General features: G+C 42.8%; 1 protein-coding gene across 4 annotated transcripts in view; it reads left to right on the top strand.

Annotated features, from left to right (window-relative positions):
- poc1a (POC1 centriolar protein A) overlaps window positions 1–18,034 on the top strand; it is a 145,548-nt gene that overhangs the window by 11,188 nt on the left and 116,326 nt on the right. For all 4 annotated transcript variants that reach the window (XR_014201842.1, XR_014201843.1, XM_082155065.1 and 1 more), the window contains exons 3-6: window positions 8,777–8,948; window positions 11,369–11,548; window positions 13,418–13,525; window positions 13,698–13,813. Coding sequence is in view for 2 of the 4 variants with exons in the window: in XM_082155065.1 (XP_082011191.1) it covers window positions 8,777–8,948; window positions 11,369–11,548; window positions 13,418–13,525; window positions 13,698–13,813 (576 nt within the window). In the remaining 2 variants the exon portion in view is untranslated. The remainder of the gene's footprint in view (window positions 1–8,776; window positions 8,949–11,368; window positions 11,549–13,417; window positions 13,526–13,697; window positions 13,814–18,034) is intronic.

Genomic DNA, 18,034 nt, shown 5'->3' with positions numbered 1-18,034 from the left:
GTTGATTTCTCTGATCTACATATGTGCATTTTAAGATGTTTTGATGGCCAATTTTTTTTTAGAACAATTAATAGCTTTTTAAAACCATGTAACACAGCTGATTATTTTTCTCACCTCATCAGCATCACACTCTTTTTCTCTTTGTTTTTCTCTTGCTGTCTCTTCTCCTCCTAAAGCTGAGCTTTGACTGATATAGGCTTTTCATTTTTGTCTGTCAGTGAAGAAAGTAAACATAGGGTCAACTGATAGGATGATTTATGAATCATTTTCTCGTTCATTTACTGAAAGCTACTAGGAAAGCTAGGTAGCCTAACTAAGTTTATTAAATTCATTCACAATATGCATGCACACATTCATTATTGATCTTATTCCTAATACAGGGCCGTAGACAGGGCATTATAATCAAAGAGGTCCTACATTTATGTTTATTAGGGGGTTAACATTTTTTATTTCTCTGATATGTGCATTTGAGGGCCAAAAAAAGGATAAGAAATAGCTTTAAACCCATGTCAGCGGCAGTAGATTATGTGTCAACACCTGCTCTCACTTTACTCTCACTCTATCCATCACTCTCTCTTTGTCGGGCAGGCCGGTTATGCAGTTTGGTGGCCCGACTGGAAAACAAAAGCGATTTTGCGAGCCCTGCACACTATAGGAACACACACTACACACACACACACTACACACACACACACACACACACACACACACACACACACACACACACACACACACACACACACACACACACTACACACACACACACACACACACACACACACACACACACACACTCTCTCTTTGTCGGGCAGGCCGGTTATGCAGTTTGGTGGCCCGACTGGAAAACAAAAGCGATTTTGCGAGCCCTGCACACTATAGGAACACACACTACACACACACACACTACACACACACACACACACACACACACACACACACACACACACACACACTACACACACACACACACACACACACACACACACACACACACACACACACACACACACACACACACACACACACTACAGGAACACACACTTCACACACACTACAGGAACACACACTTCACACACACTACAGGAACACACACTTCACACACACACTATAGGAACACACACTAAAGGAACACACACTTCACACACACTACAGGAACACACACTTCACACACACTACAGGAACACACACTTCACACACACACTACAGGAACACACACTTTACACACACTACAGGAACACACACACTTCACACACACTACAGGAACACACACTATAGGAACACACACTTCACACACACACTACAGGAACACACGCTTCACACACACTACACTTCACACACACTTCACACACACTACACTTCACACACTACAGGAACACACACTACAGGAACACACACTACAGGAACACACACTTCACACACACACTACAGGAACACACACTTCCCACACACACTACAGGAACAAACACTTCACACACACACTACAGGAACACACACTTCACACACACTACAGGAACACACACTTCACACACTACAGGAACACACACTTCACACACTACAGGAACACACACTTCACACACACTACAGGAACACACACTTCACACACACTACAGGAACACACACTTCACACACACTACAGGAACACACACTTCACACACACTAAAGGAACACACACTTCACACACACTACAGGAACACACACTTCACACACACTACAGGAACACACACTTCACACACACACTACAGGAACACACACTTCACACACACACTACAGGAACACACACACTTCACACACACTACAGGAACACACACTATAGGAACACACACTTCACACACACACTACAGGAACACACACTTCACACTCACTACACTTCACACACACTTCACACACACTACACTTCACACACTACAGGAACACACACTACAGGAACACACACACACTACAGGAACACACACTTCTTACACACACTACAGGAACACACACTTCACACACACATTACAGGAACACACACTTCACACACACTACAGGAACACACACTTCACACACTACAGGAACACACACTTCACACACACTACAGGAACACACACTTCACACACACTACAGGAACACACACTTCACACACACTACAGGAACACACACTTCACACACACTACAGGAACACACACTTCACACACTACAGGAACACACAGTTCTATCTGTTCATATTTTTTCTATATGAGCCATTGTATTTTTATTACCTACTGTTATCAAAGATTAAAATATACTGTAACAAATGCATTGTTTATCGGTCATAAATTCTGGTGAATACATTAACGTTATTTGATGAATAGATTTAAACACAAACGTGTGTGCATCACACGCAAAAACAATGCTCACTCGATCGACATGAAGTCAAGTCAAGTCACCTTTATTTATATAGTGCTTTTAACAATACAGATTGTGTCAAAGCACTTAACAGTATCAAATTGGAGGATAGAGTGTCAGTAATGTATAATAATAAGATTAAACATTAAATTTTCAGTTAAAGGCATTTCATTATTGAATTCAGAGATGTCATTGTCTAGCTCAGTTTAGTTTAATTATATCTGTGTAATCAAATTGATGATAATCGCTAATGAAGGCAAATTGCAGAATTAAATAATATTTTTTTCAATAAAGTTAAATAGGCACAAGTTCATTTACATTTGACCACAGTTAAAATATTTACTTCTAAGATTCCTCAATCAGATTATTTTAACTTTAAGAATTACAGTGGAAAAACGAGACAACACACTAATAACAACAATACTAGGTCATCTTGGTTAATGTTTCAGAAAAGTTAAAATGAGAAGTTACATGGGAAGTTACAGTTAGTTATAGGGGAATTCAGAAAGAGGTGACCCATTGATGGTGAGTAGCAGGTACATGTTGCTAAATGGTCCCCCTGGAGCTTGTTCGTCAAGTCTGTTTTCAGAATTAAAAAAAATGAGTGATGTGAGGGATATTGATAGCCAAACAATCTTTTGGGTGCCTGCAGCCCGCTTGCAGTGTGAAGCGCGTGTCCGCGCTATTCTCCGACATGTCCGCTCGCGGTGTTCTTTATCAACCAAAGCCGGTCGCGAGGGCGCCGCACTCGCCATCTTTCCATTCACTTCACTTTTGCTATTTAACCAGAGCGAATGAGACGAGTGCGGTCACGTGTGGTGTTTGTCAACGCGCCTTTGGAGAGAAGTTAAAGTGACAGCTCGGCTAGTATGGGAGTATCGATACTTCGGGACATTAGTATTGGTACCGTTCAGATATTTCAGTATCGATATTTATCGAAATATCGATATTTTTGACAACACTAACACACACTGGAGTAAAGACGACACACACTGGAGTAAAGACGACACACACACTGGAGTGCAGACGACACACACTACAGGGCACGAGAACACACACACTGGAGTAAAGACGACACACACTACAGGGCACGAGAACACACACACTGGAGTACAGACGACACACACTACAGGGCACGAGAACACACACACTGGAGTAAAGACGACACACACACTGGAGTAAAGACGACACACACACTGGAGTAAAGACGACACACACACTGGAGTAAAGACGACACACACTACAGGTCACGAGAACACACACACTGGAGTACAGACGACACACACTACAGGGCACGAGAACACACACACACTGGAGTAAAGACGACACACACTACAGGGCACGAGAACATACACACTGGAGTAAAGACGACACACACACACTGGAGTAAAGACGACACACACACACTGGAGTAAAGACGACACACACACTGGAGTAAAGACGACACACACTACAGGTCACGAGAACACACACACTGGAGTAAAGACGACACACACACTGGAGTAAAGACGACACACACACACTGGAGTAAAGACGACACACACACTGGAGTAAAGACGACACACACTACAGGTCACGAGAACACACACACTGGAGTAAAGACGACACACACACTGGAGTAAAGACGACACACACACTGGAGTAAAGACGACACACACACACTGGAGTAAAGACGACACACACACTGGAGTAAAGACGACACACACTACAGGGCACGAGAACACACACACACTGGAGTAAAGACGACACACACTACAGGGCACGAGAACATACACACTGGAGTAAAGACGACACACACACACTGGAGTAAAGACGACACACACTGGAGTAAAGACGACACACACTACAGGGCACGAGAACACACACACTGGAGTACAGACGACACACACTACAGGGCACGAGAACACACACACTGGAGTACAGACGACACACACTACAGGGCACGAGAACACACACACTGGAGTACAGACGACACACACTACAGGTCACGAGAACACACACACTGGAGTACAGACGACACACACTACAGGGCACGAGAACACACACACTGGAGTAAAGACGACACACACACTGGAGTAAAGACGACACACACACTGGAGTAAAGACGACACACACACTGGAGTAAAGACGACACACACTACAGGGCACGAGAACATACACACTGGAGTAAAGACGACACACACACACTGGAGTAAAGACGACACACTACAGGTCACGAGAACACACACACTGGAGTAAAGACGACACACTACAGGGCACGAGAACACACACACTGGAGTAAAGACAACACACACACTGGAGTAAAGACGACACACACTACAGGTCACGAGAACACACACACTGGAGTAAAGACGACACACACTACAGGGCACGAGAACACACACACTGGAGTAAAGACGACACACACTACAGGTCACGAGAACACACACACTGGAGTAAAGACGACACACTGGAGTAAAGACGACACACACTACATGGCACGAGAACACACACACACTGGAGTAAAGACGACACACACTACAGGGCACGAGAACACACACACTGGAGTAAAGACGACACACACCACAGGTCACGAGAACACACACACTGGAGTAAAGACGACACACTGGAGTAAAGACGACACACACTACATGGCACGAGAACACACACACTGGAGTAAAGACGACACACACTACAGGTCACGAGAACACACACACTGGAGTAAAGACGACACACTGGAGTAAAGACGACACACACTACAGGGCACGAGAACACACACACTGGAGTAAAGACGACACACTGGAGTAAAGACGACACACACTACATGGCACGAGAACACACACACTGGAGTAAAGACGACACACACTACAGGGCACGAGAACACACACTACAGGGCACGAGAACACACACTACATGGCACGAGAACACACACACACTGGAGTAAAGACGACACACACTACAGGGCACGAGAACACACACACTGGAGTAAAGACGACACACACCACAGGTCACGAGAACACACACACTGGAGTAAAGACGACACACACTACATGGCACGAGAACACACACACTGGAGTAAAGACGACACACACTACAGGTCACGAGAACACACACACTGGAGTAAAGACGACACACTGGAGTAAAGACGACACACACTACAGGGCACGAGAACACACACACTGGAGTAAAGACGACACACTGGAGTAAAGACGACACACACTACAGGGCACGAGAACACACACACTGGAGTAAAGACGACAGACACTACAGGTCACGAGAACACACACACTGGAGTAAAGACGACACACACTACAGGGCACGAGAACACACACTGGAGTAAAGACGACACACACTACAGGTCACGAGAACACACACACTGGAGTAAAGACGACACACACTACAGGCCACGAGAACACACACACTGGAGTAAAGACGACAGACACTACAGGTCACGAGAACACACACACTGGAGTAAAGACGACACACACTACAGGGCACGAGAACACACACTGGAGTAAAGACGACACACTGGAGGAAAGACGACACACACTACATGGCACGAGAACACACACACTGGAGTAAAGACGACACACACTACAAGGCACGAGAACACACACACTGAAGTAAAGACGACACACACTACAGGGCACGAGAACACACACACTGGAGTAAAGACGACACACACTACAGGGCACGAGAACACACACACTGAAGTAAAGACGACACACACTGGAGTACAGACGACACACACTACAGGGCACGAGAACACACACACTGAAGTAAAGACGACACACACTGGAGTACAGACGACACACACTGGAGTACAGACGACACACACTACAGGGCACGAGAACACACACACTGGAGTAAAGACGACACACACTACAGGGCACGAGAACACACACACTGGAGTAAAGACGACACACACTACAGGGCACGAGAACACACACACACACACACACACACACACACACACACACACACACACACACACACACACACACACACACACACACACACACTACAGGGCACAGTGTGAGTAATAAGACCCATACGCATAAGGACTGTAAAAATAAGAAACAGTTTCTCAGCATTGGGTTAGGCTGTAGCCCAAATCCAGACAATTAATACCTGGTTAAAACTTCTGCAGAACCGCTGGATTACAACTCCAGAATTACTACATCAATTTAATCCCAGAATTCCCAATCAATGAATAAAATGCAACCTAGAAATAGGAACTTTATATCATTGCTTAAGGAAGTGTCCCCTGTTTCAACTCTTCCTGGAAAAGGTTTTAAACTTTTCATCACCGGTTGTGAAACACAATGTCCTCAAATGTCCTACTTTGTATATTAAAGGGGACATATCATGCTAAATCCACTTTTTTAGCCCTTAAATGCATTTTGTTGTATATTTGGAGTGTTTAGAAGTACAGAAAAGTTGAAATTATTCTCTTCAGGTGCTTCGTTGATATCTTTATATTCTGTTTTGGTCATATTTTTCAACCGGTTCAGATTTTTCTGTCATCTATGACGTTTTTTCAACTATTACGTCACAGTATTTGCAGCGGAACTGCCAAATAAGGACATCGACTTCCGGCCCAACACTTCCAGCAATCCGCCATTTTTATTTCTCGCTGCAATTTTGTAGTCCAAGCTAAAGGATGCAGAAGTTACGTGAGGGTAAGTTAAAATGTTCGGTTGTTGAATGTAGTAACCCACACGCTTCATTACACCGTCTAATGTAGATGAACTGCTGCGCTTGTGACAGGGCGCATGTTTAACTGAAAGAACGAGCAGAGAGAGAGAGAGACCCGGTCACGCGCACTCTCTCTCTCTCTCTCCGGAGCCAGGCGAAAGTGTAAACAAGACTTCACCGTCTCCAAACTAGACGCTGTCTTGCTCTCTCTCCCTCGCACATATTAATCAAAATAAATCGACACGGTGGTAAAAGGTCGGAAGACCAAAATTTCATGTGTAAATACAGTAACACACCATTGCGATACATACATACATATGAAGACGTTGTTCTGCAGGTTCGTCGTCTTCATTTTCATCTCGCTCCGGCTCCGACTCTGGCTCGAACATGTAAGGCTGGATGGACAAGTCTTCCGTTGTTGACATTTTGTTAATAACGTGTGAATAAAAAGTATCTGTGCCGCTAGATAATCGTATCTCTGCTATCAAACTACAAAAATGGCTGAACGGGGTGGAGTTGAACCGAGTGTCGCCTCTGCAACCTAGAGAGGGGGCGGGGTATGAAGTGTCTCATTTGCATTTAAAGAGACCGCACCAAAACGAGTTGCTCTCAGACGCACATCAGAAAAGGGGTAGAAAAGGGGCCTGTGGAGCTATAATAATGAGGAATTCAGACCCAAGCATTGCAGTTCCGCTTTATATAGACTACAAATGTATGATTTATATGTAAAAAGGAACGATTTAAAAGCATGATATGTCTCCTTTAAATATTTTCCCTGTAACTTTAACTTTAACTAGCTCTGGTAAGAAAATGTTGATCTTCTGCTTATTACAAGCTAAACCTGTAGTCGCTCGCCAGTGGAAAAACACAGAAAGCCCTAATTTTAAACAATGGTTACAGGAATTGTCTCATTGTTTGGCTTTGGAAATATATTACTAAGGGAAAACCTGAAAAGTTTTTTCAAAGTATGGAATCCCTTAATAGGATTTTTGAAGGAAGCTGAACCAAATATTTTATTGTCAGTGTAACCTGATCATCACCACATCATGATATTAATGATGCCTACCATTGTTTTATTTAGTATAACTGTTTGTAGTTTTTTAGTTTTTTTGTTTCTAAAATCAATAAAGACAGTGTTTTAAAAAAAAAGGATGTAGTGCAGATAATGGTAGAGAGTCAATGCTTATCGATGTTCAGTCACAGTGACATCCATATATATACAGTTATAATATAGTGCACAGCAGGTTATGTGGTTGATAAGTAAAAGAAATACCTGGATAAAATACTGATGCTTTCTTGTAATTGTAGGAGTTAAAGTCACCATGAAATCACAATTGACAATTCTTTTTTAAAAATGGAATATTGCAATGTTTATTCTAAATGCATAGAGTGGAGCAAGAGTACCTGACACCTGGTCTCACACACACTCTACACACACACTCTACACACACACACTGCTCACACACTCTACACACACACACACACACACACACACACACACACACACACACACACACTGCTTAGAGAGGGCAGGGCAACCTGTCACTCACAGGAGCTCAGTCAATAGCAAACCACAACCATCCAATCAATTCCCCATGGACACAATCAAGCCCCGCCCACATTTGTTATTGTGGCAGAACAGCGCAGCTTCTCTTTCATGCTGAGTTTAACTGGTCCCCACTGTTTCTCTCAGCCTCATGTGAGTGTGTGTTTGTGTGGGTGTGTGTGTTCCTCTCAGCCTCAGGCTCCATGGACGCGTGTGTGATGATCTGGAACATGAAGCCTCAGACGAGGGCCTACAGGTTTGTGGGACACAAGGATGCAGTGACGAGTGTTGAGTTCTCTCCCTCTGGTCATCTGCTGGCCTCAGCCTCCCGAGACAAGACGGTGCGCCTCTGGGTGCCCAGCGTGTGAGTGTCAATATATCTCAACATAATCTCAACATAATCTTAATATAATCTCAGTATATCTCAGTATAATCTCAATATATCTCAATATACCCTCCGGTCATCTGCTGGCCTCAGCCTCCCGAGACAAGACGGTCCGGCTCTGGGTGCCCAGCGTGTGAGTGTCAATATATCTCAACATAATCTCAATATATCTCAATATACCCTCCGGTCATCTGCTGGCCTCAGCCTCCCGAGACAAGACGGTCCGGCTCTGGGTGCCCAGTGTGTGAGTCTCAATATATCTCAATATAATCTCAATATATCTCAATATAATCTCAATATAATCTCAATATACCCTCCGGTCATCTGCTGGCCTCAGCCTCCCGAGACAAGACGGTCCGGCTCTGGGTGCCCAGTGTGTGAGTCTCAATATATCTCAACATAATCTCAATATATCTCAATATACCCTCCGGTCATCTGCTGGCCTCAGCCTCCCGAGACAAGACAGTGCGCCTCTGGGTACCCAGCGTGTGAGTCTCAATATATCAAAATATAGCTCAATATAATCTCAGTATAATCTCAGTATAATCTCAATATAATCTCAATATATTCTCAATATAATCTCAATATATCTCAATATATCTCAATATAATCTCAAGAAATCTCAATATAATCTAAATATACCCTCCGGTCATCTGCTGGGCTCAACCTCCCAAGACAAGACGGTGCGGCTCTGGGTGCCCAGCGTGTGAGTGTGATCTCAAAACATCTCGATATATCTCAATATAATCTCAATATAATCTCAATATAATCTCAATATATCTCAATATATCTCAATATAATCTCAATATAATCTCAATATATCTCAATATAATCTCAATATATCTCAATATAATCTCAATAGTATCTCAATATAATCTCAATATATCTCAATATAATCTCAATAGTATCTCAATATAATCTCAATATATCTCATAATCTCAATATATTTCAATATAATCTCAATATATCTCATAATCTCAATATATCTCAATATAATTTCAATACAACTAAATACATCTCAATATATATCAATATAATCTCAATATATCTCAATATAATCTCAATATAATCTAAATATACCCTCTGGTCATCTGCTGGGCTCAACCTCCCGAGACAAGACGGTGCGGCTCTGGGTGCCCAGCGTGTGAGTCTTCTTATATCTCTATATAATCTCAAAACATCTCGATATATCTCTATATATTTCAATATATCTCAAAATAATCTCAATCTCAATATTATCTCAATATTATCTTAATATATCTCAATATTAGCTCAATATAACTCAATATAATCTCAGTATTATCTCAATATAACGCAATATAATCTCAATATTAGATATACAGCTCCATCTGCAGATTATTGAATTTGCACACAGCTGATACTTATTGTGTTACTCAATAAATATTCATCCATAACATTTAATATTTTGACTTTCATCACTATTTATGTCTTTATTCAAAGTAAATATTAACAAAATCAAACGTTTTAGCAGAGTAAGTTTCTATAATTGGTCTGATTTGACACCGAATGACCGAATTACATTTATCACATCCTACCCATGATCCAATATGTTCATGTCAACAGGCAAAAAGTCTATTAATAATGTCATATCTGTTTGGAGAGTTTTTTTAAGCTGAAGTCCTGAAGTGTCAGAGAGTCCCGTCTAGGGAGGGACATTTTTCAGGAATATTGTATTCAAATATTCGTTTATTTAGTTATTATTCAGTAGTTTCTCTGAATCCTGCAGGGCTGGACTGAATCATGTAGTGCGTGTGCCTCAAACATGCGCATGTCTGGTCTTTGCACACGTTTAGTTTCCTGTTCTAGTTTCATGTTGTTTCCACACGAGTCCCTGTAATGTTTATTACACGGATGATCTTTATGAGGCTCATATGCTCTTCAAGCCTTCTGTTCTGCCAGTGACTAATGCTCCTATAAGCCTCTTCTCTCAGCCGGTGAGATGTGCATGTGGGTGTTGGGACAGAAATAACTGATAATAATCATGTTGTCTGAGTCTCATCATCTGTCCGATGCTTTACACTGAGATCCGCCTCCAGATAAACTGGAGATCTGGACCAGATCTGAAGCTCATCTTGAGCTCCTTATTTAATAACACAACAGTTTTCATAATGAGTAACATGAGCTTATTTCATTAATTCCCTAGACAATCTCAAATGTATCTTTTGTAACATTATAAATGTCTTTAATGTCACTTTTGATCAGTTAAATGCGTCCTTGATGAATACAAACAATCTTAGCCCAGACTTTTGAATGATAGTGTGTTTTGATATATTAATCAAAAACTAATAGACACTGGGAAACCGAAAAAAGCTTTTTTATAGAAGGAAAACTATAAGAAGTGTGTGTGTTTAGATGTGATGTGTGTGTGTTGTGTTCAGGAAAGGCGAGTCCACGGTGTTCAGGGCTCATACAGGAACGGTGCGCAGCGTGAGCTTCTCCAGTGATGGTCAGACACTCGTCACCGCATCTGATGACAAGAGCATCAAAGTCTGGACCGTCCATCGCCAGAAGTTCCTCTTCTCCCTCAACCAGCACATCAACTGGGTGCGGTGCGCTAGGTACTGTCCACTAATCACTTTTCACTGTTCACTGATCACTGTTCACTAATCACTGGTCACTAATCACTAACTCGCCGTCAAGGAGTAATACTGGGAACAGATCAGTGTGTGAACCACATTCAGCTAACCCTAACCCATCTCATTTATACTACTATAATTATATCTGACCAAACAGATGACTGGAAAAAATATGATTTGTGTGTTTTAAAATGAGAGTCACGCCACAAAAAGCTTTTTTATATTGTTTTTAGACAAATTATCACTGGAAGCACGTTACAGTAAGGTCTCATCTTGTTAGCTAAATCGAGGAATATATTTCTTAACAGAATGTATATATTTTTTAATGTTAGTTAATAATAAAACAATTGTTTATTGTTAATTCATGTTAGTTCTCACTGTATTAACTAATGTTAACCGATACAGCTTTATGAAAATGTGCTAGTAGGCTAAATGTTAAAGTATGAATAATAAATGCTGTGAAAAAATAGGAAATGTACACTTACTGTAAAGTCTGTTCAGTGACGTGATCTGACGTGTTCTGGCGTGTTATGGTGTATTCTGACGTGTTCTGGCGTGTTCTGGCGTATTCTGACGTGATCTGACGTGTTCTGGCATATTCTGACATGTTCTGACGTGATCTGGCGTGATCTGGCGTGTTCTGACGTGATCTGGTGTGTTCTGGCGTGATCTGGCGTGTTCTCACGTGTTCTGGCATTTTCTGACGTGATCTGGCGTGTTCTGACGTGATCTGGCGTGTTCTGACGTGATCTGACGTGTTCTGGCGTGTTCTGGCATGTTCTGACGTGATCTGGCGTGTTCTGTCATGTTCTGACGTGTTCTGGCGTGTTCTGATGTGATCTGGCGTGTTTTGACGTGTTCTGGCGTGATCTGACGTGTTCTGGCGTGTTCTGATGTGATCTGGCGTGTTCTGACGTGTTCTGGCGTGATCTGGCGTGTTCTGGCGTGTTCTGGCGTGTTCTGGCGTGATCTGGCGTGATCTGGCGTGTTCTGGCGTGATCTGGCTTGTTCTGGCGTGATCTGGCGTGTTCTGACGTGTTCTGACGTGATCTGGCGTGTTCTTGCGTGTTCTGACGTGATCTGGCATGATCTGCTGTGTTCTGACGTGATGTGGCGTGTTCTGATGTGATCTGGCCTGATCTGGTGTGATCTGGTGTGTTCTGATGTGATCTGGCGTGTTCTGACGTGATCTGGCGTGTTCTGGCGTGATCTGGCGTGTTCTGACGTGATCTGGCGTGTTCTGACGTGTTCTGGCGTGATCTGGCGTGTTCTGACGTGTTCTGACGTGTTCTGCCGTGTTCTGACGTGATCTGGCGTGTTCTGACGTGTTCTGGCGTGTTCTGACGTGTTCTGGCGTGTTCTGACGTTTTGGCGTGTTCTGACGTGTTCTGACGTGTTCTGGCGTGTTCTGACGTGTTCTGGCGTGTTCTGACGTGTTCTGACGTGTTCTGACGTGTTCTGGCGTGTTCTGGCGTGTTCTGACGTGTTCTGACGTGTTCTGACGTTCTGACGTGTTCTGACGTGTTCTGGCGTGTTCTGACGTGTTCTGGCGTGTTCTGACGTGTTCTGACGTGTTCTGGCGTGTTCTGGCGTGTTCTGACGTGTTCTGGCGTGTTCTGGCGTGTTCTGACGTGTTCTGACGTTCTGGCGTGTTCTGACGTGTTCTGGCGTGTTCTGACGTGTTGTGGTGTGTTCTGGTGTGTTCTGGCGTGTTCTGGCGTGTTCTGGCGTGTTCTGACATGTTCTGACGTGTTCTGGTGTGTTCTGACGTGTTCTTACGCGTTCTGGCGTGTTCTGGCGTGTTCTGACGTGTTCTGACATGATCTGAATAGTGTCGTATGAATCCTGCAGGTTTTCCCCTGACGGGCGTTTGATCGTCTCTGCCAGTGATGACAGAACAGTGAAGCTGTGGGACAAGAACAGCAGAGAGTGTGTTCACTCGTTCTGTGATCACGGCGGGTGAGTGAGCACAGCACAGCACACACACACACACACACACACACACACACACACACACACACACACACACACACACACACACACACACACACACACACACACACACACACACACACACACACACACACACACACACACACTCACTCACTCAGGCTCCTCTGCTTGTGTTCAGGTATGTGAACACCGTGGCGTTTCACCCGAGTGGCACCTGTGTGGCAGCGGCTGGCACAGACAACACAGTGAAGGTGTGGGACATTCGCTCACACAGACTCCTGCAGCACTATCAGGGTGAGAGACACACACACACACACACACACACACACACACACACACACACACACACACACACACACACACACACACACACACACACACACACACACACACACACACACAGACTCCTGCAGCACTATCAGGGTGAGAGACACACACACACACACACACACACACACACACACACACACACACACGAGCTCAGACTCCTGCAGCACTATCAGGGTGAGAGACTCTCTCTCACACACACACACACACACACACACACACACACACACACACACACACACACACACACACACACACACACACACACATACACACACACACACACACACGAGCTCAGACTCCTGCAGCACTATCAGGGTGAGAGACACACACACACACACACACACACACACACACACACACACACACACACACACACGAGCTCAGACTCCTGCAGCACTATCAGGGTGAGAGAACATTTTCAATCGTGATAATATCCAGCAAAACAGCTCCCGTAGTCGTGTTATGTTAAACTAAATCCTATGTTATCAATAAAAAAAAAACATTTCGAATTTTTGCGGTTGGCGGTTTTGTTTCATGTTGAAGTATTGCATTTTTTCTTATTTAGACATTTATTTAAACGTACAGTATGGAATTTTTCGCCACTAGGGGTCGCTAACCTATTTACAATAACAAAGGCGTAGTTTGATGACGCAACATTTGCTAAGAATTATGGATCTTGTCGTCAACGTCAAGCCGACCGATCTAATCTATGGATCTAATAATGTTTATGGATGACTGAATACATCGATGCTTTTATCATGACTGTGATATGAAGCAGTTCGGGATTGCTAAGAGACAGCTATCAGCTATCATATAACGTTAAGGAATATGGACATTTCATTCTACCGAACTAACGTTACACGCGAGTGCAGAATTACTACTCACAGTCACAGGTCAGTTTATTAGACAAATTAAACTTGTGAGGTAACGCAGCGCTGTTTCACTTGGTCTAACATTACACTATCACACTAAACTGCATTTGAATGTGTTGAAATGTATGTGTTAGTTTGTCTGTATGAGACTAGCAGTAAGCTAGATCAACATTAGAATAACATACAGATCATATTCTAACATTTCATCATGTTGAGCTATATAACATTGATTAGTTTTATGTAAATGTGCTCACCTGTTTAATAAAGTACATGTAGAAGCGGTCGAAGTCTCGGACGTGGAGCTGTTGTTTATATACTGTCTATGGGAGCTCTAGGCATCTCGAAAACACCGCGCTGATATTGATTCTCGTTTTAGTTCTCCTTTTGTATCCAAAGTCTGCTTGCCATGGTCCATAATGTTTGAACGAAACAACAACAGCGTGCAAATAGACATTGCGAACTACCGTCAGTCGCTTTGGTTACTATCAGAGGGCTCTGGTTCATAGCTCTGGTTGCCATGGCAGTACGAGCGGAAACCAGGGACAACGCGGATATGACGCCATTGACGGCGACAAAACGGAAATAAAGAAACGGGACGTTTCTCGAATTAAATTACAAATTTCTCCTGGTTTGAAAGTTGTTGGAAACAGTCGGGATAATGTAAGTACACAACTAAAAAAAATATATAACATAGATATAGTGATTTTTGCTATTTTTAAAGCAAAAAAGTTACATATTGTGGCTTTAAAACATCAATCTCATAACATTATTTACTGCAGTTGTAATTTTGCAGTGCAAATTATTTAATTTGATGGGTAACAGTCCTTTAGTGTCTTATTATTATAACTGAATTGATTGATCAAATGTAAGAATTTGACATGAAAGATGATGCATATATTTAATAAGGTAAAAAAAAAATATTCTCTTTATAAAAATAAATATCACAAATATGAAGATTTAAGTATGTAAAATCTGAAAATATTGTTTCAGAATAAATATATTTACACCACCAAAAATCCCCCCCTCCCGTACATGGTACAGTACATACAATTTGCTATGTACTGTACCTGATAGGACCCAAGTTAATCAATGTGTCAATGCCCATCCCTGGCGTACTCAGAATCAGAATCAGAATCAGAAAGAGCTTTATTGCCAAGTATGCTTGCGCATACGAGGAATTTGTCTTGGTGACAGTAGCTTCCAGTACACATACAATACAAGTGACAAGACAAGTGACAAGTAACAGGTATAAATAAAAAAAAAAAAAAAAAAAAAAAAAAAAAATATATAGAAAAAATAAAATAAAAAGATTATAAATTATAAATATATATAAAGTTATAAGGTGCTATAATGAAATGTCTGAGGGAAGTATTGCACATGTTTGTTCCACAGTAGGGGAACATTTAAGTGTTCATGAGGTAGATGGCCTGGGGAAAGAAACTTTTCCTGTGTCTGGTTGTTTTTGTGCTCGGTGCTCTGTAGCGTCGACCAGACGGTAACAGTTCAAACAGAGAGTGTGCTGGGTGTGACGGGTCCAGAGTGATTTTGCGAGCCCTTTTACTCACTCTGGATGAGTGCAGTACTTTGAGTGTGGGAAGGGTAGTGCCAGTGATTCGCTCAGCAGTCCGAACTATCCGCTGTAGTCTACGGAGGTCGGTTTTGGTAGCAGAGCCGAACCAGACGGTGATGGAAGTGCAGAGGATGGACTGGATGACAGCTGAGTAGAACTGTACGAGCAGCTCCTGTGGCAGGTTGAATTTCCTCAGCTGACGCAGGAAGTACAGTCTCTGTTGGGCTTTCTTCACAATAGAGTCTATGTGAGTGTCCCACTTCAGATCCTGAGAGATGGTGGTGCCCAGGAACCTGAATGACTCTACTGCAGTCACAGTGCTGTCCATGATGGTGAGTGAAGGGAGTGCAGGGGGGTTTCTCCTGAAGTCCACGATCATCTCCACTGTTTTGAGCGTGTTCAGCTCCAGGTTGTTATAACTGCACCAAAGAGCCAGCTGCTCCACCTCCTGTCTGTACGCAGACTCGTCACCGTTCCGGATGAGTCCGATAACAGTAGTGTCGTCTGCAAACTTCAGGAGCTTGACAGAGGTGTCTTTAGAGGTGCAGTCATTTGTGTACAGGGAGAAGAGCAGTGGTGAGAGAACACATCCCTGTGGAGCACCGGTGCTGATGGTGCGGCTGTCGGACGTGATTTTGCCCATTCTGACTAGCTGTTGTCTGTCTGTCAGAAAGCTGGTGATCCATTGACAGATGGAGCTAGGGACAGAGAGCTGGGTCAGTTTGGTCTGGAGCAGTGATGGGACGATGGTGTTGAAGGCAGAACTAAAGTCCACGAACAGAATCCTTGCATAGGTCCCTGGTTTGTCCAGATGTTGTAGGGTGTAATGCAGTCCCATATTGACCACATCATCCACAGACCGGTTTGCTCTGTAGGCAAACTGCAGGGGGTCCAGCAAGGGTCCAGTGATGTCCTTCAGAAGCACATGTTGTCTTTTCCTTTTTTTTTTTTTATTGTAATTATTATTTATTCTTTTGCACCAGATTGTTTCGTTTACATGTTAAAATCACCAAAAAAAAAAAAAAAAATCCCCCCCCCACAAGGATTTAATTCGGAAACATTTCACCTTTTTTTTTACCACTTCTGAGTTTGCTGGTCTGTACACATTTCACCATATCAGAAAGTGAATAGTTTTACTATGAAAAGCAGCAGTTTAAACACACCGTATGTGTGTATCTCAGAGATCTGCAGCAAATCTCATCATTTTGACAATCTGTTGAATTCAGAACATTCCCGTTCAGGTCTGTGATTCGACTCGCTCGTCATCATCATGTGTGCAATTAAACCAATTACATTCAGATCTCCTCCTGTATAAATACATCAGTAATAAAACTAGTCATTTTTCGGGAACACTTTACAATAAGGTCTCATTTGTTAATAGGAGTAGTTCACTTTAGAATAAAAAAATCCTGATAATGTCCTCTCCGCCTCGTCATCCAAGATGCTCATGTCTTTCTTTCTTCAGTGGAAAAGAAATTAAGGTTTTTGAGGAAAACATTCCAGGATTTTTCTCCATATAGTGACTTCAATGGGGTCCAACGGGTGGAAGGTCCAGATGTGAGTTTCAGTGCAGCTTCAAAGTCTCGACACGATCCAGCCGAGGAATTAGAATCTTATCTAGACAAACCAGCGACATTTTAGAACAAAATAAACATTTATATACTTGTAACCACAGATGCTGGTCTTGCTCTAGCTGTGATGCGACACACATTACGTTAAAAACCTTCATTTCTTTTCGACTAA

Source organism: Leuciscus leuciscus (assembly GCF_965113295.1).
Source record: "Leuciscus leuciscus genome assembly, chromosome: 23".
Lineage (NCBI taxonomy): Eukaryota > Metazoa > Chordata > Actinopteri > Cypriniformes > Leuciscidae > Leuciscus > Leuciscus leuciscus.
This window is presented reverse-complemented; position numbering and strand designations above follow the sequence as displayed.